Below are 24,135 nucleotides of genomic sequence, written 5' to 3'. Positions count from 1 at the left end.
TACCTCAGCCTCCCATGCTGCTGGGATTATGGGTATGCATCACTGGGCCTGACTAGAAAGACTAATTCTAAAATTTATATATAAATGCAAAGGACCAGGAAGGAAGAGGAGAGGGGAATAGAAAGGACAATAGAATTAATCAGACATAACTTTCTTATCCTTGTTTGAATACATGACCAGAGTAATTCCATATTATGTACAACCACAAGAATAGGATCCTAATTAGAATAAGTTATACTCCAAGTATGTATAAGGTACCAAAATATATTCTACTGTCATGTATATCTGAAAAGAACAAAAAAAATTATTAAATGCAAAGAACCTAGAATAGCCAAAGCAAATTTATTTTTATTTATTGGTACTGAGGATTTAACTCAGGGGTGCTTTACTACTTTTTATTTTTTATTTTGAGAAAAAGTCTCACAAAGTTACTGAGTGTATCATGAAGCTGCTGAGGCTGGTCTTGAAATTGCAATCCTTCTGCTTTGGTCTTCTGAGTGGTTGAGATTACCGGTGTGCCCCACTATACCTCATTAGGAAAAGCAAATTAAGAGGACTTACAACACCTCAATCCAAGTTTCCCCTAAGCTACAGTAATTAAAATAGTGATATTAGCCCTAATATAGAAAAATAGCAGAACAGAATAGGAAGTTCAAAAATAGACTCATGTTCAAATGATTTTTGTTGGTTGATTGGCTGATTTTTTGGTGTTTGGGATTGAATCCAGTGTCTCATTCATGATAAGTACATCTCTACCACTGAGGTATACACCTAGCCATCAAATGATATATATTTTTTTTCCAACAAGTAGCTATTCAATGGGAAAAGGAAAGTATTTTCAATAAATGATGCTGGGATAACAGATATATATGGAGAAAAAAAAGAACAACAATCTCTGTATGTTCCAGAAAACCTGGTTTCAGTGTATGAGAACCAGTGATAAGGTGCTATAAAGCCAAAGGGGCTGACATCCAGGACTACACAGAGTAAGGTTTATTGGGAACTTTCTTACAGAAACATGGTCTTAGGTGGCAGCAAGACTAGTGGATCTTGACAACTGGATCAAAGAGGGGGTTTATTTAATCCTCAGGACAAAAGAGAATTCATTTAAGTCAGAATGTACTGAATTTATCACAAGCTATTATCAAGGTCAGGCACATTCCTGGCACTAATGGTTACCAACATCTAGTCATACAGCCCCACATATTCTTATGGTTTTATTCTTGCTGGGAAACTGAAGGTTACTCAGGGGCAAACCATGGCAGTAAAATCTCAAGATGACTTTGGTCTGGTTTAGCTGAATCCAGGTATTATATCACAGCATAGACATATATTAATTTGAGATGGATCAGAATCTTTCTCTTGCAGTGTAGGATGGAACCCAAGGCCTTGTGTATGCTAGGCAAACACTCTACCACTGAGCTATGCTGAGTTATGCTTCTAGCCACAATAAATTTCTTTTCTTTTCCCCCCCTCATTTCTGGGGAATGAACCCAGTGGGTTCTACCACTGAGCTCCACTTCCAGCCCTATTTATTTATTTATTTATTTAATCTACACTGGAGATTGAACCCCGGGGGCACTTTACCACTGAGTTACATCCCCAGCCCTTTTTCTTTTTCTTTACTTTTCTTTCCTTTCTTTTCCCTCCCTCCCTCTCTTTCTTTCTTTCTTTGAGACAGGGTCTTGCTAAATTGCTGAGGCTGGTCGAATTTACAATCCTCCTGCTTCAGTTCCCAGAGAAACTGGGATTACAGGCGTGTGCCAACCGTGCCAAATTCCTAATAACTTTTTTTGTTTTGTTGTGGTGGTGGTTGATACCGGTTGAACCCACGGGCACTTTAACAATGAGTTACATGGCCAGTATTTTATATTTTGAGACAAGGTCTCAATATGCTGCTTAGGGCCTGCTAAATTGCTAGACTTGCAATCCTCCTGCCTCAGCTATCACGTGCACAAAGTAACTGGGAGGGGCATTAGAGGGGGGCGGGGAAACAGTGAATAAAACAAACTCAGGGAAAAACTCAAAAATAAATTTAAAAATACAACTCTCAATGTCACGAAGGAAAACATAAGGAATTCAAGAACGACATTACCCTGTTTTACTTAGGGTGGTTGAAGTAGGATAAGAACTCTCTGCGGTGGCATTTGATCAGAAACCTGAATCCCGTGAGAAAACAATCTTTGTAAGGCTGGGGTGGCCCGGGAGAGGGGGTGATTCCAGGCAGGAGAACAGCAACAGCAAAGGCTTTCATCCTGGAAAGTAAAGGGTGTCCCGAGCAGGGCCAAAGGCTGGGGAAAGGGACGGATCCCGGGCCACTGGCCATGTGCCCAGACCTCTGGGGTTTGTCTGCCGTGCTGAGAATTAAGGCCGTATTATAAGAGCCCTCAGAGGTCCGGACCTCACAGTGACCTCAGGCACCGTCTGGACGGTCCTCACCTCCGGCCACCCCACCCCCACACCCCCCAAGCTACACGCGGAATGGATTGTGGAGGAGCAGAATGGAAGCGGGGAGGCCGCTCAGGGCACCCAGGCCAGGGGTGTGAGGGCGAGGGAGGAGCCCCAGACGACCGTTAACCGGGCACATTTCTGTGCTCCCACCAAGACAAAGTGGGAGAAATCTGCTGGGGACACAGGGAGGGTTCCTTTACCCAGAGCGGCAAGGCTCGTTACCACCGAACGCGCGCCCGTCTCCACCCGACGCCTTTTGGCGCGCGGGGGCGCCCGAGCCGCGCCGCGGGGCCTTCGCGCCGCCGCCGGAAGTGCTTTCCTGACCCGCCGCGCGGTGCCGGTCCGCGCCGTGCCGCTGGAAGATGGCGCTGGAAGCCAGCGACATGGAAGACGGGCAGCTCTCGGACTCGGATTCCGACATGACGGTCGCAGCCAGCGACAGGCCGCTCCAAGTGCCGGTGAGTGTAAGGCCGGGCGGCCGTAAAGGCCAGGCGCGCGGAGCCCCAGCTGCAAGCGAGGTGCGGGCGGTGGGGAGGGGAGGGAGTGCGGCGGCCTCCCGGCGGGCGCGCAGAACCAGGCTTCGAAGTGGGCGCCGGGCGGCGTGGGGCTGTGGGGTGGGCTGGGGGCGCTGGGCGGCGACCGCGGGGCTTGCGAACCCGGCCGGCAGCGCGCGTCGAAGCGGGGTCCATGAACTCTGTGGCCTACGGGAGGCGGGCATGCTTAGGTCTCGGCGTCTGTTCTCTGCTCTCCGAGCCCTGCGTTGCTTTTTCTAAACTTAACCGGCTTCCCCACTCCAGAGCTGTTAGGTTGGCTTGGAAGAGCAGAATTTGCCCAAAACGTGGAACCTGGGGAACAAAGACCCAGCCCTACCTATGGTGTTTATTTTCGTTCACGGCAGATTGGGAGACCGAACCCCAAGAATGATGCTCATTGCACGCCCAAGGGCCTGGTCTTTGGTTTTCCCACCGAACCCCAGCTTTGTCCTACGGTATCGTGGCACTAGGTTTTGTTTTAGCCTCCCAGTTTTCTAAATGTGAATTTGTTGTGAATTCCCCCGTGCTAGGTAGCAGCCTCTCTGAGAGGTCTTTGGTGCTGAGCTGCCAGCATTCAAATCCTGGCAGCGCCACTGTCTGACCGGCAGGTTATTTAGCCTCACTATTTTGGTGCCCCTATCAGTAGAGTTTTAAGGATTCAATGAAGCATAGTGCACACAGTAATGCTCCATGAGTGTTAGCTGCTGTTATTATTGGAAGGTAGAGCGGCTATCCTCTTACTCACTTAATCACCTCCACCCCTATTTCTAGCATATAGCAGGAGTTGAACAAATACGTGACTTAGTGTTTAGTACAAAAAGCAAAAGTCAAACACAAAGTTAGGAGAAATAAGTTCAAATGTTGTGTAGCACAGTAGCATGACTATAGTTAATATATATTTCAAAAAAGCTACAAGCAGCCAAGTGCAGTACTGTTGCATGCCTTAATCCCAGCTACTCAGGAGGCTGAAAGAAGGATCAAATTTCAAGGCCAGCCATCTCAAAATTTAAAAAGGCTAGGATGTAGCTTAGTGGTAGAGCCCTTGCCTAGCATGTGCAAGGTCCTAGCTCAGTCCACAGTAAGGGGTGGGGGAGAATAGCTAAGAGAGAATTTTGAATACTTGACCACAAAGAAATGATCAATGTTTGAATTGGTGAATATGCTAATTACTCTGATTTGAGTATATACAGAGTAGATGTGTGTCAAAATAACATATTAAACCCCATAAGATTATACAATTATTATATTTTTAAAAATGTAAAGGTGATTTCTTTTGCATATAAATGCCTTACAAAATTAAAACCAGGATATTTTGTTTTTCAGTCTCTTTCAAGTTGTTTTATATAAATTGACTTTAGACTTGGTTAACTTAATGCCATGAACTCTCAGTTTTAGAAGTATTATAATGGGAATTTTTCCTCTTAGAAGTTCACCATGTACTCTAAAAGGAGTGTGGTCACAGAACTATCCATATTAGGGAAGTTGTGTCCACATTCAAGACAGGTATCTTTGGAAATAAAGATAACAAGTCCTCTCTTAACCACCAGTAACAATTATTGTATATATCATTATCATACATTCTGATTGAAATCTTTTAAAGGTGAGAATTGAAAGCTTTGGTAAATTTTTAGGAGACCTTTTACAACTAAGTGATGTCTTTAGCTGTGGAAATTAAAGTTTGTGGCTTTAAAATGAACAGATTTCATGTAGAACTTTGGAAAAGTGGAGCCTGGATTGGTTTCAGAAATGTCTTTGGAGATGAGTTTTGTTTGAGAATACTCCAGATGAATCTAAATAAATTTTTTAAAATAACTCATGATGGGTAGGCTTGCTGTGTTTTATGGAATTGACTATATTTTCTTTCACCTGCAGAAAATACTAGATGGGGACAGTGCTGTGAGGTCCTTCCAAAGCACTGCAACAGCGTATGTACCAGTGTCACATTATCGGACTGTTAAAAGTGTGGATTCAAGTGAAGAGAGTTTTTCTGATTCAGATGAAGATAGCTCTATTTGGAAACGCAAGCGGCAGAAGTGTCTTAACCCTCCTTCCAAACCAGAGCCATTTCAGTTTGACCAGAACAGTGAGAAACCACCTGTTGCTGGGGGAAAGAAGGTTAACAATATATGGGGTGCCGTGCTACAGGAACAGAATCAAGATGCAGTGGCCACTGAACTTGGTATCTTGGGAATGGAGGGCACTATTGACAAAAGCAGACAATCTGAAACCTATAATTATTTGCTTGCTAAGAAACTTAAGAGGGAATCTCAAGAATGTACAAAAGAACTAGACAAAGAACTAGATGAATATATGCATAGCAGCAAAAAAATGGGGTCAAGGGAAGAGGAAAATGGGCAAGGTCATCTGAAACGGAAACGACCTGTCAAAGACAGAGTAGGGTGCAGACTAGAAATGAACTATAAAGGCCGATATGAGATCACAGAAGAAGATTCTCAAGAGAAAGTAGCTGATGAAATTTCTTTCAGGTAAGCATTTAAATTTGACCTACAAATGAACATTTGACCAAATATCTTCTATTTATAGGAAATAAATGCCAAATACATTAATAATGATGTTCCTTTTTAAGACTTTTTTTTACTTAAGGAATTAACTGGGCTTTTTGGTTATCAAAAATGTTTGTGTTTTCTTAAATTTGGACAGGACTGGTAGGATAATTTTATATGCTTTCATGAACTTTTAAGGAACTCTTATTTAGTGCTGTACAGCTTTTTAAATAAAACATTTTGATGATGTAGCTAAGTGGTAGAGTACTTGTCTAGCATGCGTGAAGCCCTGGGTTAGATTCTCAGAACTACCACAAAACATTTTTAAATACATTTTTAAATTCATATATTGAGTGCTCATTTGTGACTCTTTATTGAGGTGTATTTTACACTTGATAATATTCACTCATTTTCAAGTGTTGGTGTTTCGGTATATTTCATTATTGTTATTGTTTGGCAGTATTTGGGATTGAACCCAGGAGTGATCTACAACTGAGCTACATCCCCAACCCTTTTTAATTTTGAGACAAGGTCCTGCTAAGTTTTTAAGGTTTGTCTCAGCAATGCAATCCTCCTGCCTCAGCCTCCCCAAGTTGCTGTACAGGTGGGCACCACTATACCTGGCTCAACCCTCACTTTTAAAACCTTTCCATAACCCAATAAGATCCTTCATGTTTGTACATCCATTTACAGTTACTCATTGCTCTCATTCCCAGACAACTACTAATATATTTTGTTTGTACAAATGTGCCTTTTCTGGACAAGTGGAATCATATATGTATTCTTATGATTGGTTTCTTTCACTTAGTGTTTTTGACAATGATATATGTTATAGCAAGAATCAATACTTAATTCCCTTTAGATATGTTTATATCTATGTCAGATGGATATGAATATTCCTCCATCATGAACATATATTTTTATTTCTTTTAGGTAAATACTTAGGAGTAGAATTGCTTATAATGGATGGTAAATTTATAATTCATGTGTTTTTCACAAGCTTTATGTTTTGTTTTTAGTTTATGGTGCTGGGGATTGAACTCAGGGCCTCATAGGTGCTAGGCAATCACTCTACAATTGAACTACATCCCCAGCCCATTTTTTAATTTTTATTTTGAGACAGAGTTTCACTAAGTTGCCCAGGCCCCCCTAAGCTTTGTAATCTTTATGTCTCAACCTCCTGAGTAACTGAGGTTATAGGTGTGTGCCATCATGTCTGACTTGATTCTTTCCATTTTAAAGGTCGCAGATATCTCTGGAATTAGGAAAACTAACTTTTAGGTTTATCTTTTCTGCATGCAAGCTTATATTCACCTTGCTATATGTGCACATATATTTTGAAATCTGCCATAATCCAGTAAAGCAAATGAAGATGTCAACTATGAGATTTGATATAGAACCCTGAAATTACTATCTCTTTGCGTGACCCCAAATTAAATGTTTCCATGTCAGTGACCCTTAGGTTAATTATTGAATATTTAGAAAAGCAAATGTTAATAGAATAGGGTTTTGGTTCTAGTTAAGGGCTACACTGGTGATTAAAGTAATTTATCGACAACAAATAAAAGGTTAATTTTACTTTGTTCTTATCAGGTTACAGGAACCAAAGAAAGATCTGATAGCCCGAGTAGTGAGAATAATTGGGAATAAAAAGGCAATTGAACTTCTGATGGAAACTGCAGAAGTCGAACAAAATGGCGGCCTTTTTATAATGGTAAGACTGTTTCATAGTTTGTGTTTTAGAATTGTTTATCATGGTTTTTTTCACCCCAGAAAATGAACCTACCTCTTTTGAACCTCTTACTTACCATACATTATTGCAATGTGTTTCAGACTCCATTAACAGTGAGAACTGAATGTGAAAGTTTGGTACCTTATTTTTTTCAATTAATACTTTACCTACAAAAAAAACATAAGTTGTAGCCTTTAGTGTATAGTCAACAGTGTGTCCCTCATATGATTCATTAAAGGTAACCCCTAAAATTTTAAGACAGTAGTCTGGTAGAAGTTTAGAAGAATATGAAGAATTTTGAGACTATGGATCTTGAAATACAACTTTCTGACTGCAATTTGGTTTAATTATATAACTCTTTAAAGAGTTTCAGTTCCCTTAGGTATGAAATGAAGATTAACCTTATGTCAGGATATCACAAGAAAAGAGATATCTCTAGAGAAGAATCCGAGGAGTTCCCAGAGGAGAGGGAACTCAACTTAAGACCAGCAGGGTTCTTGGCATATGTGACAGAAAAGAATTTCAGCACAGGCTAGACAAAGGCATAGACAGAGGTTTATATAGGAAGTAGATACACATTCAAGGGAGAATATGGGCTGTCTCCAAAGAGCAGCAGCCCTGACTTATCAGGACTATTATCAGGGGCCAGACTGGAGATGGATTCAGGGTGGGGGTGCACAATTGTGTTACAGTTTTCCCTGCACTTGCATTGTTCCCTCTTTTACAAGAGCATATGCTCAAGATTTACCACCATACTTTCTATACCTCAGTGACTTGTGGGTGTTTCCTTTAAGATTCAGTATAACTCTCTCTCTCTATCCTAATCCCTCTCTCAGTAAGGATTAGATGAAATTATAACACACGTACTTAGCACAGTGCCCAGCCCTCAGTTATGGTCAATAGAACAGAAGTGTTACTTTGGGTTCATTTAATTCAGACTTTTTTCCTTTTTATTTTGATAGTACTGGGGAGTAAATCCAGGACCTCTCATATGCCTTGTTAAGTTCTCTTCTACAGAGCTACATCCCCATCCCTGATTCATGCATTAAAAAAAAAGAAAAAGAAAAAAAAAAAAGCAAACAAATCCACTCTGGTTATGTTATAAAGCCCAGACAGATTTATAATGATCCATTTATATTAAAATTTCATGGGTGTGGGGACCAAAAGGCAAAAATCTGAAAAAAAAACTCCTGGAGTAGGAGAACAATAATGGAAAAGAAAGTGGAGAAACTGCATCTGGCCAGGACCTGACCATGGGCAGAAACAGTGTAGAATGGTTTTGCAGATCTCATTCAGTTCAGCTTCTACCACAGGGTGAGGATCCAAGTATGAATGACTTCTCTTTTGTTACTCCTGTTTTGTAATTTATTTGTTATCCAGTCCTCACCTCACAGCACAAGAGAGTAGATCAATATTATGTTGTGGAAACAAAGAGAAAAGATGAATTAGAGTTGGCAGCATTGGCTAAATAAGGAAACAGCCTGTCAGCATAAACAACAAATATAATAACTTCAGATGAACTCGAAAGTGATATGTTCATGGAAAAAGAAATAGATCAAATGGAGATATAGGTAGTATCTATTAAACACTAAAAGAAATTGATCAAATGGAAGTATAGAAAGTCACTATTAAACAGGAGTGGTTAGGGTAGAAATTTGAAAAAAGACTTGAAGAAAGTGAAACAGCGAGTACTACAGGAAGAACAGGCCAAGTAGAAGTAACAGCCATGTTAGAAGTAAAAGATACTTGGCAGGTCTAGAACTAGGTTAAAGTAAGTGATTACTTGTTTTAGGTACAAAATTCAGAGTGCCAAAAAGACTCAGTAATCAAGACAAATAGTATTTTTAATGCAATATTATCAAAATTTAAAATTAATACAAGATTTAAAATATATATATATTTTTAGTTGTAGATGGACACAATACCTTTATTTATTTTTATATGGTGCTGAGGATCCAACCCAGTGCCTCACGTGTGCTGGGCAAGCACTCTACCACTGAGCCACAACCCTAATCCCAATACACAAAATTTTAAGTGAGGACAGTTTTCAATTCTGTCCTTGGAAGATTCAGCTCTCTATCTCTCTTCACCCTAATCTCCTCTGGTGCCTAGTTTGAACAAGGATCATTGCAACTAGAGCAGAGTGCTTTAGAGGAAGTAGGATATAAGGTCAGAGAGGTCATGTGCAGGAAGATCTAGTGGGGCATTGTTTGTACCTTAAAGAATTTGGCTTTTAATGAAATAGCTAATTGTTTATTTTTTATTGGCGGGGGCAGTCACTAGGGATTTAACCCAGGAGCACTTTTCCACTGAGTTACATCCACCAGCCCTTTTTAAGATTTTTTATTTTGAGACTGGGTTTCACTGAGTATCTTAGGGCCTTGCTAAGTTACTGAAGCTGGCCTTAAGCTTGAGATCCTTCCATTTCATTCTCCCAAGTTGCTGGGATTACAGGTGTGGGTCACAACAACTGGCTATGAAATAGCTCTTAAAGAGTTTTGAATGGGGGCAGGGGCTAGGGCTCAGTGGCACTTGTGAGGCACTGGGTTCAATCCTCAGCACCACATAAAAATAAATAAGTAAAAAACAAAGGTATTGTGTCCACCTACAAAAAATTTTTTTTAAATTTTGAGTAGAGGAGATAAGCATATCATTGTAGCAGCTATGTTGAGAATAAACTGAAGGGAGTAGTGGATAATGTAGAAGCAGCAAAGACGTTTTAAGCGGCTGATGCAGTAATGGAGGTGAGAGATAATGTGGGTTGGATCACAGTGATAACTCTTGTATGGAGAAAAGTGGTCAGATTCTAGGTTTCATCAACAGGATTTCCCAGTAAATTAGATGAAAATGTAAGAAAAGAGAACCTCTTCCGCCCACCCCCTTGGTACCAGGGATTAAACCCAGGGTTGCTTAACCACTGAGCCACATCCCCAGCCCCTTTTATTTTTTATTTTGAGATAGGGTCTCACTAAAGTTGCTTAGGGTGTCAGTAAATTTCTGAGACTGGCTTTGAACTTGGGTTCCTCCTGCCTTAGCCTCCTGAGCCCTTGGGATTACAGGGCTCTTCATTCTTTTTTAAAAAGTGCACCACTGCACCTGGCTCTTCATTATTTTTTAAAAAGTTGCCAGTGACTGGTGGTATTATAGTTTTTTCTTTCTTTCTTATTTACATATGTACACACACACACTCACACGTGTTGGTACTCAATATGTTTATTTTATATTTGCATATTTGCCTACTTGCTAAAAGTTATTTATAAATTCAAAATCAATACTAGTGGTATTTTTACAGTTATTCACAGATATGCCAAGTGACCAAAAAAAAAAAAAAAAAAAAATTGAATTTGTGAAGTGCATATATTCCCAGCCGAAGGTGAACAAGGCAACACTCTGCATCTTTCATCTCTCATTCTGTAAGCAAGTGTCCTTTTCAGTGTCTTTTTATTTAGTGCTATGCTCTCCACACTATTGTGCTTTATGTTTCTGGTGATTTAACTGTTTAAAATGTGCCCACCCACCCCAAGCCAGTCATATGATACACACCAGTAATCCTAGCTATTCAAGAGGCTGAAGCAGGAAAATTGCAAGTTCAAGGCCAGCCTTGGTAACTTAGTGAGACCCTGTCTGAAAATAAAAAAGAAAAGGGGTGAGGATTGTAGTTCAGCAGTTAAGCACCCTTGGGATCAATCCCCAGTACCCAAAAAAAAAAAAAAAAAAAAAAAAAAACACTCCCATCCCCCAGGGGTAATGCTGAGAGCTTCTGAATGGAAGAATACTGTGACTTGCCTTACAGAGAAAATAAGTATTAGATAAGCTTCATTTAGGCATGATTTATAGTGTCGTTAGCCATGAGTGCAGTGTTAATGAATATATTTATTTGCGTGTGTGTGTGTCCTTGTATGCAGTGCTGAGGGTTAAACCCAGGGCATTATGCTAAACATGCTCTCTACCACTGAGCTATACCTTCAACACCAAGGGTATATTTTTAATAAGATATCTTTATAAATATACTCACATATGACAAAGTTAGATGTTTTTCTTTTCTTTTTCTTTTTTTTTTTTTTTTAACAGACTGCATTTTGATTCATTGTACACAAATGGGGTAGACAAAGTTACATGTTGACCTATTGACAAACTGGTGATGACAGTGGCTTGCACAAACTATTTATTTCCTCTGTATTTCATTATTTGCTAATTCAGTGTTTGGGGCAACTTTAAAAACCATAACTACCTAGAATAGTGGCAAGCTTGTGGTGGCACACTCCTGTAATTCCAGTGACTCAGAAGGCTGAGTCAGGAGAATCACAAGTTCAAGATGAGCCTCAGCAACTTAGTGAGGCCCTTAGTAACTTAGCAAGACCCTTTCTCAAGACAGAAAAATTAAAAGGGCTAAGGATGTGACTCAGTGATAAAGTGCTCCTGGGTTTAGTCCCCAGTACTTTAAAAAAAAAAAAAAAAGAAGCGACTGTATCTCTCTCTATGCTGTCATTATGCTTAAATCTTTAATTCATTTGGAATATATCATAGTATAAGGCATGAGGTATTGATATTTCCTACATGACTCTGGTTGGAGATACTGTTATACATTAAATTATCATATATGCAGCTTTACTTCTAGATTTTCTATTCTGTTACATCTGTCATTTTACTTTTATTTTATGCCAGTGTTATTGAAGTTTTATGATATATTTTAATATCTAGGAGAATATTTACTGATTTGTCCAGATGGTAGATAAAAGCAGAAAATCCACTCATTTTAAGAGTCAGAGTTAGAACTGGGTTTGAAATCTGATATTCCTTCTATCTCTTTACACTTATTTCTTAAAAGATACCTTGGCTATTCCTGGGACAAGTCTAGTTTGGGGACTGGGCATGGAAGCTCACTGGTGGAGCACTTGCTGGCACACTCAAGGCCATGGGTTCAGTTCCCAACACTGGGGGGAAAAAAAAAAAGTTATGTAGTTCATGATTTCTGTTCCTTTTTGTAGAATGGTAGCCGAAGAAGAACACCAGGTGGAGTTTTTCTGAATCTCCTGAAAAACACCCCAAGTATCAGTGAAGAACAAATTAAGGTAATGATCATGTTCTTGACTTCTAAGATCCACTGTGGTTTCACTTCCACTCAGCCTCTAGGTTTGCTTTCCAACTCCATCACTTGCTTTGCCTTAAATGAACCAATTTTGTCATTGTTTTATTTCAAGTAAAACTTGTATATTTTGTGAAGTCTTGCCTGTTCTTTTTCTTCTCTTTCCAAGCCAACACCAAGATTTTTATTTTTATGATGATTAGTCCTGGTCTCTTAGCATGTAATTATTTTTTCAGCCCTCTTAAAATTTTTTATTAATGGATATTTTCAAACATGCAAATGAATTATAAGAATAATGGAATTATCTAAAAATAGGGATAGTGTACCTACCTCATAAGGTTTTATGAGGATAAAATGAGTTAATGTGTGTGAAAATTTTTAGCATGATGTCTGACACTTGAAAGTATTCAGTTAGTAAATGATAACTCCTATTTTCCTCTGCCTTCACCTTTATTGTTCTTCCTGCACTTTTTCTGTACCTTCTTTCTCCACTCGAAGTGCTTCCTCATTCCTTTAGCAAATAATTTTATTCTTTGTCTTTATCAAAATACTCATATTCTGAACTTTTTCCTTTATCCCCTTTATTTCAAAGTTCCTTACTCCTTCCTTTGCTAATTCTGGGTGATACGTGTAACTTTTTAGCATGAATTTTAGGAGTGAGTTCCTTTTATCTCACCATCCTCCATAGTGCTTTTTATAAACAAGGGATTTGCACTTTGTGTTCTTTAGAGAATGATAGGGAAAGACTCAGCTACAGCTTTTAGGAGTGCTTTCCCAGAGGATAATAGGGTTTCAGAAGTGTGTCCTGCCTATACCAGCTTCCTTTTGAAACTTTAACCCTTCCCTGTCTTAGTGTAGTTCCTTTGGCCTTCTCCTTAAATCCGTGACCTACTTTTACTTCTTTTGTTCCTTCTATACTTCCACTTATTTATCTGTATCAAAGTTCCCACATTATTATTTTTTCTTTTTTATATGATATTTTATTTATTTTGTGGTACTGAGGATTGAACCTGGATTTCTACCACTGAACTACATCCTCAACCCCTTTTTTTATTTTGAGACAGGGCTTCACTGAGTTGCCTCCAACTTGGAATCCTCTGCCTCAGCCTCTTGAGTTGCTAGAATTATAGGAACATGCAGAGGCTCACGGTTTGGTTTCTTAGCATGGGCATCATATATAGTTAGGATGACATTTCAAAGTTGTAAATCTGTATTCCAAAGCCTTCTGTTTTATTGTGATCAATTACATTTACTTAAACTCTAAACGGTATGATTTTTGTATTGCATCTTTTCATTTAGAAAACTTAACTATAGACATAATGTGTTAAGGTAGAATAAACATGGTCCTAAATATAACACTAGATTGGACTTGAATTATAGCTTCAATCTTTACTTGTAATCAGTACTTATTTAAGATACTGTACTATTAATATTTGCTTGTTTTTTACGAAAAATGGAGATAATGATTGACTACCTTTTAAAAAATGGTAGTTTTGTTTTACTAAATTTTTTCTTTTTTATTATAGGATATTTTCTACATTGAAAATCAAAAGGAATATGAAAATAAAAAAGCTGCTAGGAAGAGGAGGACACAAGTGTTGGGTAAAAAGATGAAACAAGCTATTAAAAGTCTGAATTTTCAAGAAGATGATGATACATCACGAGAAACTTTTGCAAGTGACACAAATGAGGCCCTGGCCTCTCTTGATGAGCCACAGGAAGGACACAGTGAAACCAAGTTGGATGCAGAGGAGGCCATTGAGGTTGATCATTCCCAGGATTTGGACATCTTTTAAGAACATTTTGGACATTTTGAGGAATAGACCTTTCTAAAATAACATTGTAATAAACCATTTTTACTGAGATTGCTTTGTTTTACTTTGCACTGATAAACATGAGAATCAGGAGAAGAGAGAACAGTTTCTTGTTTTAAATAAAAATTAATATATGTGGGGAGATGAATACAATTGATAGAAACATTTAAAGATTGCTTATGTCTGACACCATACTTAACAGTATATAACATAGGATTTAATTTTCTCTGTTGCATATGCTAATTATTATGAGTACTTTACTAGTTAATAATTGGTTTTGTCCAGGTTATTATAACACACCACTCAAAAATCTAATTTCTTTTTCTGACTTGTCTTTGTGGTGAATTATGCTTTGGTTTCAAAACATTCCGTTAAGAGATCCATATGGGACACATAATTAAGCTGTTACAAATGCATTCAAATTTGTTTTCTCTATGTTGTAAGAACTCCTAGGAAATTTTAAGGATAGAGACTTAAAAAAGATTTATATTGAAGGTTCTTCCCTCTTGTTTATGCAGAAGCAAATAAATGTCAAACTTTTCAAAGAAGTATAGATTGTGAATTTTGGTGTGTTTTTTGTTGTTGTTGGTTTTTGTTTTATTTCTTACATTTGTTTTAGGGATTCGGTACTAGGGAAGGATCCCAGGGATTCTCTATAACTGAGCTACACCCCAACCCTTAATTTTTTTTTATTTTGACACAGGATCTTGCTAAGTTGCCAAGGCTAGCCTGGAACTTGTGATCCTCTTACCTCAGCCTCCCCAGTAGCTGGGATGACAGGCATGTACCACCACATCCAATATTAAATTTGTTTTTGACTTTTTATTAATTTACTTGGTCATATACCAGATACTGAATGTGATCCATACCTGTGTGATATCATGGACATTTTTAAAATTCCCAGTAGTGGCCCACCTAAGCCTGTTTTACCTTATGTTATAGAAATTAGGTATTTAAAATGTCATATCTGCATGAAGTTTCAAATTACTCATTTTTATTAAAGAGGAAAATAAAAGTAAGATGTTCCAAAGGTTAAATAGAAAGATATCTTGAGCAAAAATGTGCTTAATAAGATTTTAACTATTTATAACTATTTATAAACTATTCCTTTCAATGTACTTGAAATCTTTCTGTACCTAAAAAATAGTTATTGAAGTTGGATCTCAGAGGGAAGGGTTATCAGATGTTTTTTATTTATAAATAATGCAAAAGTAAAATTAGATTTTTGGCAATCCTTAGTGAACTTCAGGTGACTATTATTTCATGCCCGGGTTTGAACCCAAGGCTTGCATGTGGCAAGCATGAGCTCTCATCACCGAACTCCTTCCCCAGCTCTGACATTTTTAAATCTCAAATATTCTTTCATAAAAGTGATATAACCAAGGGAAGAAAAATATTTTAAATAGGTAACTGGATATTGTACCTGAAATCATTTATGAGAGGTGATCTACCACCACCACCCACCTCCACACACACTCACACAGGACCTCACACATGGCAAGTGCTCCACCCCTGGGCTACTATGAGAGGTGATGTCTTTTTTGCCACATACTTGAGTAAATATTGCTTTTTTTTTTTCCTACTGAAAACTATGGTTTTTAAAGGACACTGAAGCCTGAAGCTATTTCATTAAAATTGCCCCTTTTATCCCCTATACCAGTTCATTTTTATCAGCATTTACTTCTTTACCATTTGAAACCACACAAGAGATTTCTGACTTGTGTTGCATCCTACTGTCATACAAACAAATGCTTCCATTTTTAACGTTCTTTACATTTTTTTAATAAGATTACTCTGAACTTTTCTGAAAGAAAGTTGTTCAAAGTTCCCATGTATGTACTCAGTGTATACTCCCCATAACAATTATATCTCACTATAATTCTTCCTGCTTAGCCTAATATTTTTCTTGCTGGCTTATAGGATTTACACTAATAACACCACCTCTGTCATAGTAATTTAAATGCTTATCTTCACTTGTGTCTTTATTGAGTTTTATAGTCTGAAATATTCTGCAATATAAAAAGATAAAATAGGTGTAGATTTAAGCAAATTTGATTTACACTAAAAGTGCCTTAAGTAATAGGTGATAAAACAAATGGAACATGTATCTACCATCATGTTCACTATGTGAGGAGGAAAATTAGCCAAGGGCAAATATAAAATGTATACTTGTGAGTATTTAGCAAGAGTATTTCTAATACGTTTGTGTCAAATTTGCAATATGTCTGCAAGCATTCCCAGTTTTAAATGTTAATTATAAATGTCTTTCCCAAGAAGGGGAATAAAAAAATATCACTGAAGGTATCTCTGAGCTTGACCCTCTCAGCTGCTTATGTAACTTCTAAAGTTTGCTATTAAATTATTAAGACATTGTTACATCAGAGGCAGTAGTTCCATCAGAATTAGACCAGTGAATTAGGTTCTGGATGAGAATTCCGTCACTGCTGGCAGGGATGGCTTCAGGAAAAGACACTGATCCAACCTCACCTAAACTAGCCAATGTCTGCTCTGATGAGAATTCATATGATCCTGCTAATAAGTGAGGACTTAAGGGACCTGGGTGGGGGGACCAGTTTGACTGCTGATTTGTTCTACAGTCTGGGAGCTAAATAAATGACAATAATTTTGTTTCTTCTTCACATTTATACAGAAAGCTTTATGTTCCAGAGGGAAACATCATATATGTGCAGTGAAAGTCTGACCTGAGTGTAGAGCACATACAAATTTAGAAGCCAAGTTAGTTTCCGTTTTTTTTTTTTTTTTTTTTTTTTTTGGTGGGAGGGGGTTGTTTTTTTCACTGGCCAAAGATTTTCTTTAGACAATGAGTAAGCCTGAGGCAAATCATGGTATACTGCCTGCTCCCTTAAAATCAGGTTATGTGGGGGCTGGGGAATGTAGCTTAGTGATAGAGCATTTACCTAGCATGTGCAAAGCCCTGGGTTCCAGCCCCAGCACTGCACCAAAAGAAAAAAGGGGAAAACAAACAAACAAACAAACAAAAAAACTACCCAGTTACATGGACATTGTGGGCAGACTATAAAGGACTGCATGCAGTTGGAGGTACGAATACCCAACCTTAACTTATCTTGGTGATAACGGGGATTTAAAGAATGGCCTATTAGGTAAGCCTGAAGAGCTGAGCTCTCTGTGCTGCAGCTTCAGGGGTCCAAACTTCATGGACACACAATTACCTCAATTTCTTAGAATAATGCTGAAAAAACAGTCACAAAATATACCTTTTTCTACCTTTTTCTTGCTTTCCTAATCTTCAGGTATGATACTCATTTGCCACGGTTTTCATTAAAGCAAGGGATGATCCCAGCACGTTATGTCATGCCTTGGAAAGAAAATATGGAATTCAGAAAAGTGAATCTGAAGGTATTTTCTCACAAGTATTCATAATTTACAAGCCCGTAACCGTTGAATATAATCTGTAAGACATACATGACTATACAAAAATGATTTTGAAACAAGTCGTACCCCATTTGTTTACAATGAATCAAATTATTTTTAAAAATGATCTTGATGTACTTTTGCATAAACTTGAAAGTAAAAGTTTATGCAATACAATCATACAAATACAAACAAATTAGATCTACCAAAGAATCTCAGAACCTCCACATGATACTAACTGGCAGTGTTAAGCCCATCAGAAGCAGGTGCCGTTAGTATTAAAACTACATCATACATGTATATAGCACATATATCTAAGTCGTGCTGAATGTTCTAGTTGAGAGTCGTGGGAAGAGCTGGGCTAGACTTACATATTGCCCACTCAGTGTTCCTAATCAGTACTTCTAAAACCTTTTCTAAATTTGGATTGAGTATATTTACTTATGAAATTGTAAGTTTTTTTTTTTAAGGAGAATGGAATATAATAATCAGACTGAGAGGAAATTTCAAATAAGAATGCAAAGAAGAAAATATATACATAATTTACAAATTCTCATTGGCTAAATGGTTAATGTTGAGTAAGAATACATTTGCCAAGACAGAGATTTTATAAGCTAAAAATATTGATGTTAAATATAAGATATGGTTCAATTGTTTTCTTATAAAATGGCATGACCAATTTTATAAATGGGGCTGCATTTGCCCTGGGGTGATGATTTTATATGTATTTCTATCTGATAGTTTAAAAACAAAACCTGAGGAAACCAAGACTCAAGTATTAGACTAACAGACCAAATATATATATGTTTATAATTAAGACTTGCTATAGTCTTAATATTTGGCTATATTTAATGTGATTTAGTGACTTGTCAAGTAATTTTCAATGTCATATATAACTTTAGCCTGGTGACGGTATGATCTTTTTCATTTAATAAAACCACAAGGTGTAAACTTTATGTACTGAAATCATTAAGAAAAACTTTGTTTTGATGCATCAAAGCATTTTTTTCTTGTTTTGTTCTTTGGTGCTGGGAATTAAACCCAGGGTCTTGTGTCTGCTAAGGATGTGACATGCTCTATCACTGAGCTATACCCCTAGTTTGATCTTAGTCTTTAGAGCTATAGTTCCATTAATTTTTCAGAACTATTTTACTTTTGCAATTTAAAGTACTCCCAACAATTTTTAAAATATTATTAGCGACTGGGGATTGGTACATTCTACCTTATAGAATTACCATGAAATTTAAATAAAGAATTAAATGAAGTGAATTCGTTCACACTGAGTAAATTCTAATACATTCTAGTTTATTGTTTTCTTTTTCTATTTACCCTCACCATTTTTCCTTAGAAGATAACACACATATAGACGCACAAACACACACATACCTAACAACATAGAAGTGATAACACAGTGTACCAGAAAGAGGGCTGCACCCCAAAGCCAGGCCAGAATGCTATTCTGCAATATTGAGGCATCAAAAGTAGATGTATACTTAAGTCAATAACCTCAAATAGTTGTTATTTATTCAGCAACAGTTATAACTACAGCATCAAACTTTGTCAGTTTAATACCTTATAATGAACAAAAAGCATTTTCATTCACATAAGTTGTTTTAATTTTTCCTATTTTTTTTTTTTTTCTTTTTTTCTCATTTTATTGCTGGGGGTTGAACCTAGGGTTTCAAGCAGATGAGGCAATTGCTCTACTGCTGAACTGCTCAGCCCTCATTCATATGTGTTTTGTTCAGTGCTCAAAGAATCCTTTGATATTCCCATTTTATACTTGAGAAAACGAAGTCTAGGGCAAGTGGCAAGTGACTTGTACAAGGTCACATAAGTGGTGAAGCTGAAGCACAATGATCTGACTCCAGGTTTACCTATCACCTTTATAATCTTCAGTCCTGCTGGCTCTTCCTGGTAGTCAGGCAATACCAAGTCACAGAGCTCTGCTTTTAGTGAAGATATTGCTCTGTCTATCAGATAGTTAGAAAAACTATCAGGAAACTTCCATCTTAACATAACAAGAAAATAATGTTTGATGTGATATTAAGCGGAGGTTTGTTTTGTGTTGTTTTGTTTTGTTTTGTTTTGTTTTCCCTCTTAGCAAGCAGAAGCATGTGGGATCTATACAGGACCACTAGAAGACTCTCTCTTTTTGGATCACAGTGAAAGGCTTTGCCATGGGGAAGATCGCCAAGTTGTCTTGAAGAAAGGCCCACCAGAAGTAAAAATTGCAGATATGCCTTTGCATTCGCCTCTCTCCAAATACCAAAGCACTGTGATCTCCCATGGCTTCAGGAGGCGACTAGTCTGATCAGAAGAATTAAGTGATAAAACTAGCTGGGATTGCAGCTGTTTTAGAGCGCATGCCTTGATTGAACGAAGCTCTGGGTTAGATCCCCAGCACCACCAAAAAATAAAAATAAAGTGATAAAGTGTTTCAATCCCTTATTCCCCACCCTCTTCTGATAAGCGTTTAAGGCCATTGTACATTTGTATTTCATCTACAAGTTCAATTTTTTTTAAAGATCATAAATCAATATGTGACTTATACATTACAGTGGGATAGGAAGGAGAACTGCATACTAGTTTAATATCAAGCAGATAAAGAACAGCAGACTGGTCTAGTCCTGCTGTCTGACCTCATCATGTTCCTCTACCTTTATCTCCTCCTCTATTATTCATCCCCTCTAATTTAATATGTAGTGTCAGATGAGCTGAGCTGAAATAGAATTGCAGGATGTGGAATTACTTTTGCTACTCTGCTGACTGCCCCCACCACCCTTCTTCACAACCCACCCCCCTCCAATACACACACACTCCTAAGGCTCTGGACCATGGTAATTAATCACCGTGGTAATTAGAAGTGTTTAGCAGACAGCTCTATTATACATCATATAATCTTAGCTGGGAGAGATTATTTTCAGCCAGAAAGGGTGGTGTATACCTATGATTCCAGGTACGTGGGCTGAGGTAGGAAGATTGCAAGTTGAAGGCCAGCCTAGGCAACATAGATCCTATCTCAAATCAAATAAGGACAGCAAAACAAAGAGAGGTACTTTCTGTATTGGTTCAGTGTATAGAAGTGTCAATTTCCTACAGTAAAGAATTGATTCACATAATTTAACATAAAAGTAAACCCATAGCGGACATGGTGGTACTAACTACTTGAGAGGTAAGCAAGAAGATCACAAGTTCAAGGACAGCCTGAACAACTTAGACCCTGTCTCAAAATAAAAAGGGCTGGAAATGTAGCTCAGAAGTAGAACAACCCGGGGTTCGATCCCCAGTACCATAAAAATAAATAAAAATTAAATAGCTAAAGCAATCGTATATAAAATGGTGCATTTTACCTACACAAAGAAGTTCGTATAGTGGTTTCTCAAAAAAATGAAACAAAATTACCACATGACTCAGCAATTTCACTCTTGGGTATATCCTCAAAAAAATTGAAAGCAGGGACACAAGCGGATATTTGTATAATGATACTCTTAGCATTATTCACAATAGTAAAAAGGTAGAATGGTCCAAATGTCATCAAATTGGTCATAAAAATTGGTGTATACATCTGATGGAATATTATTCAACCATAAAAAGAATGGGCTTCTGATACATGCTACTGCATGGAGGAACCTGAAAAACATCACACTTAATAAAATAATCCTCACACCCACTTCTGTCTGTGTCACTGAGGTAGAAAAGGCTAGGCAGTGGAGAGAAGGGAAGGGACAATAAAGGCCAACAAGAGGCCAAGCACAAGGACAGCTATTTTACCATGCCCCAACATGTTATAAGGCAGTTCCTGTTGCTCAGAAAGGGCCTAAGTCTCCATATTGCTAAAAGCAACTGCATAATCCACAATCTGGCCCACGCCAGATGCAGAACAATTGAAATATAGAAAGCCAATCAAGAGGAGCCTATTAACTTCTGCCTTTAAAAGAGGAGTGCTGCAAGACCTCCCAGCTGCACTGGGCCAGGAGTTCTGAATGTATGTTTCTCTCACTTTCCTTTTTTTTTTTTTTTTCCGGTGCTGGGGATTGAACCCAGGGCCTTGTGCTTGCGAGGCAAGCACTCTACCAACTGAGCTGTATCCCCAACCCTCACTTTCCTTTTTAATAAAATTCCTGCTGGCTTGCTTACCTCAGTGGTGTTCATTCATCTACTCCATGGTACATGAACCTCATCCCAATTCCACGGATAACATCACCATGTTAAAGACACAGCAGCGGTTGCAAGCCAGAAAGAGGAACTTCACCAGGAATATACTGCTGGCACCTCTGCCTTGGGCTTCTCACCCCTGTCCCCAAACTATGAAAAGTGAATGTTTGAGCCACTTGTATGATATTTTGTTATAGCAGCTCGAGCTGGCTAAGACACCAGTGCTTCTTGTGTGGATTCAGATAACCTTCTGGAGTCAATTTCTTTCAGCATGAAGAACTGCCTTTACTGTTGTTTTAGGGCATGACTGCTAGCCACAAATTCAGTCTTTGCTTATCTAGAAAATCTTTATTTCACCATTATTTTTGGAAGAAGCTCTAGTAGATGTAGAATTTCTTTTTTTGTTTGTTTGTTGTTGAACACTTTGGATCTGTTATCTCACTATCTTCTGGCTGCCATTTTTCTGCCTAGTCAGCTGTTAATATTAACTGGTGTTCCCTTGTAACATATTGTTTTCTCAGCACTCTTTGTTTCTGACTTCACCCAATTTTATTATGAAACTGTTTGTGTGTTGTGTTCATCCTATTTGTAGTTCATTGTGCCTCCTGTTTTTTCAATAAATCTGGCAAGGTTTCAACCATTATGTGATCAACTTTTTCTTCTCCTTTTTCTCTCTCCTGTCTTTTTGGTACTCTCCTCACATGTATGTTGATGAACTTAGATTGTTCCACATTTCTCTGAAGCTCTGTTCATTTTTCTTTTTTCTTTTTGTTCTTCATATTGCATACATAATATAAATTTGTCTTCAAATTCACTGCTTTTTCCTTCTGCTGACTTAAATACACTGTTGAAACCCCCTAGTGAATTTTTCAATTATTGTACTTTTTTCAATTCCAGAATTTTCATTTTTTAGAATTTCTATCTCTCTATCCACGTTCTCTATTTGATGCAACATTGTCATCATACATTACCTTTTTTTCACCTACTATATTACCAGTTTATTATAAAAAGAATATATCACTCAGGAGCAGCCGAATGGAAGATGCACAGGGGAGGTATGGAAAAAGGGACATGAACTTCCGTACCTTCTCCAGGTAGGCCACCTGCTCAACACTTCCTTTTGCTCTGCAACCTGGAGCTTCTTTCTCCCTCTCCCTCCTGCACTGTGGATTGAACCCAGTCACACACTGAGCTATATCCCAACTCCTTTTTATTTTATTTTCAAACAAGGAAGGTCTAAATTGCCTTGGCTCTCTCAGTCTCCTGAGTAGCTAGAATTACAGGCATGTGCCACCACACCTAGCTGGAACTACTTCTCTAATAATATTTTTCTTTCGTTTTTAAACATATTTGTAAGTGCTCCTTTGAAGGTTTTGTCTGTTAAAACTGACATCTGGCAGATTCTGTTGCTTCCTTGTTTTGTTTTTTTCTTCAATGTAGAAATTTTACTTTCTTATTCTTTGCATATCTCATAATTTTTTGTTGGCAACTGGATATTATAGAAAAGATATTGTAGTAACTCTAGCTACCAGTTCCTTCTACTTCTACCCTACTCTGGGGTATTTTATTGTTATTTGCTTGTTGATTTATTTAGTGACAGACTGGATTGTTTTAGTTAAACCTAATCTGTCTGCACCCCATTCCCATCCCCACTCCCACACCCAGTGTGCAGCCTACTAGGCTGATCCTCAGGGCCTCAGCCTTGGGTATGCCCACATTCACTCTCTGAGGTATGCTTTGGCAGGATTCTCTTTGCTGTCTTGTTCCCTGACCACACCCAGCTATTAGACTCTACTAATTGCAGGCTGACTGCTCTATTGTTTTCAACTTTGCTCTAGGAAATAAAATTGCTCCAGAAACCACTGGCATCAGAACTGAATTCTTGAAAAGACAGTTCCCAAAGTCAGTGAGGTCTTTTCTCACCTCTGGAGGGCTCCTTCTAGCTGCTTCTTTCCCTGGTTCTCTCAGGTAAACTAGACAGCTTATGGTTTAGCTTATATCTCTGATGATTCTACCAGTCTCCCAATTGTCTTCCATCTCAACCTCCCTTACTAGTCTTTGTTTTTGTTGGTTTTGTTTTTTTTGAGAGATGGGTGTCTCACTGTGTTGCCCAGGGTGGTCTCCAACTCATGAGGTCAAATCATCCTCCCACCTTGGCCTCTAAATAGTCCCTTGTTTTTTGTTTGTTTGTTTGTTTGTTTGGGGTACTGGGAAGTGAACCCAGGGACTTGTTCATGCTAGCCAAGTGCTGTACCTCCCCAATCCTTAGTTCCTTGTTTTTTGAGAGTATCCTCAAGCTTAGATTTCCCCTCAAACACCATTGCAGAAGAGTTAGTTCTTATGGGAAGAAACTAGGAAGTATCTGTTTTATGACCTACTTCTCTCAGAAAAAATCTTTAAGTCCTAGGTCTGAAGCTTGGAGTGAGGACAATGGCACACTTCTTTCCAAGAGACATCCCCCACT

The 24,135-nt window shown here is 38.2% G+C and overlaps 2 protein-coding genes across 2 annotated transcripts; both read left to right on the top strand.

Moving 5' to 3' along the window:
- Positions 1-2,474: 2,474 nt before the first annotated feature.
- On the top strand, positions 2,475-14,669 carry Phax (phosphorylated adaptor for RNA export). The gene is made up of 5 exons (XM_047555844.1): positions 2,475-2,909; positions 4,857-5,470; positions 7,082-7,202; positions 12,209-12,292; positions 13,833-14,669. Exons 1-5 carry the CDS (start codon positions 2,814-2,816, stop codon positions 14,100-14,102), a joined length of 1,185 nt encoding a protein of 394 aa, XP_047411800.1. The 5' UTR covers positions 2,475-2,813; the 3' UTR covers positions 14,103-14,669.
- A 1,904-nt stretch (positions 14,670-16,573) lies between these two features.
- Tex43 (testis expressed 43) lies at positions 16,574-19,827 on the top strand. The gene is made up of 3 exons (XM_047555010.1): positions 16,574-16,659; positions 17,393-17,498; positions 19,618-19,827. Exons 1-3 carry the CDS (start codon positions 16,574-16,576, stop codon positions 19,825-19,827), a joined length of 402 nt encoding a protein of 133 aa, XP_047410966.1.
- The last annotated feature ends 4,308 nt before the right edge of the window (positions 19,828-24,135 follow it).

This window comes from Sciurus carolinensis, chromosome 6 (genome assembly GCF_902686445.1).
Source record: "Sciurus carolinensis chromosome 6, mSciCar1.2, whole genome shotgun sequence".
Lineage (NCBI taxonomy): Eukaryota > Metazoa > Chordata > Mammalia > Rodentia > Sciuridae > Sciurus > Sciurus carolinensis.
Note: the sequence above shows the minus strand (reverse complement) of the source record. Positions and strands in the feature narration are given on the sequence as shown.

What these genes read in the sequence shown, in the direction of transcription:
- Phax (XM_047555844.1), top strand. Translation starts at nt 2,814, where the DNA reads ATGGCGCTGGAAGCCAGCGACATGGAAGACGGGCAGCTCTCGGACTCG. An exon ending in GCTGATGAAATTTCTTTCAG is followed by an intron (nt 5,471 to 7,081) that starts GTAAGCATTTAA and finishes TGTTCTTATCAG; the next exon opens with GTTACAGGAACCAAAGAAAG. An exon ending in ATGGCGGCCTTTTTATAATG is followed by an intron (nt 7,203 to 12,208) that starts GTAAGACTGTTT and finishes TCCTTTTTGTAG; the next exon opens with AATGGTAGCCGAAGAAGAAC.
- Tex43 (XM_047555010.1), top strand. Translation starts at nt 16,574, where the DNA reads ATGGCTTCAGGAAAAGACACTGATCCAACCTCACCTAAACTAGCCAAT. An exon ending in TCATATGATCCTGCTAATAA is followed by an intron (nt 16,660 to 17,392) that starts GTGAGGACTTAA and finishes CCTAATCTTCAG; the next exon opens with GTATGATACTCATTTGCCAC. An exon ending in TCAGAAAAGTGAATCTGAAG is followed by an intron (nt 17,499 to 19,617) that starts GTATTTTCTCAC and finishes TTTCCCTCTTAG; the next exon opens with CAAGCAGAAGCATGTGGGAT.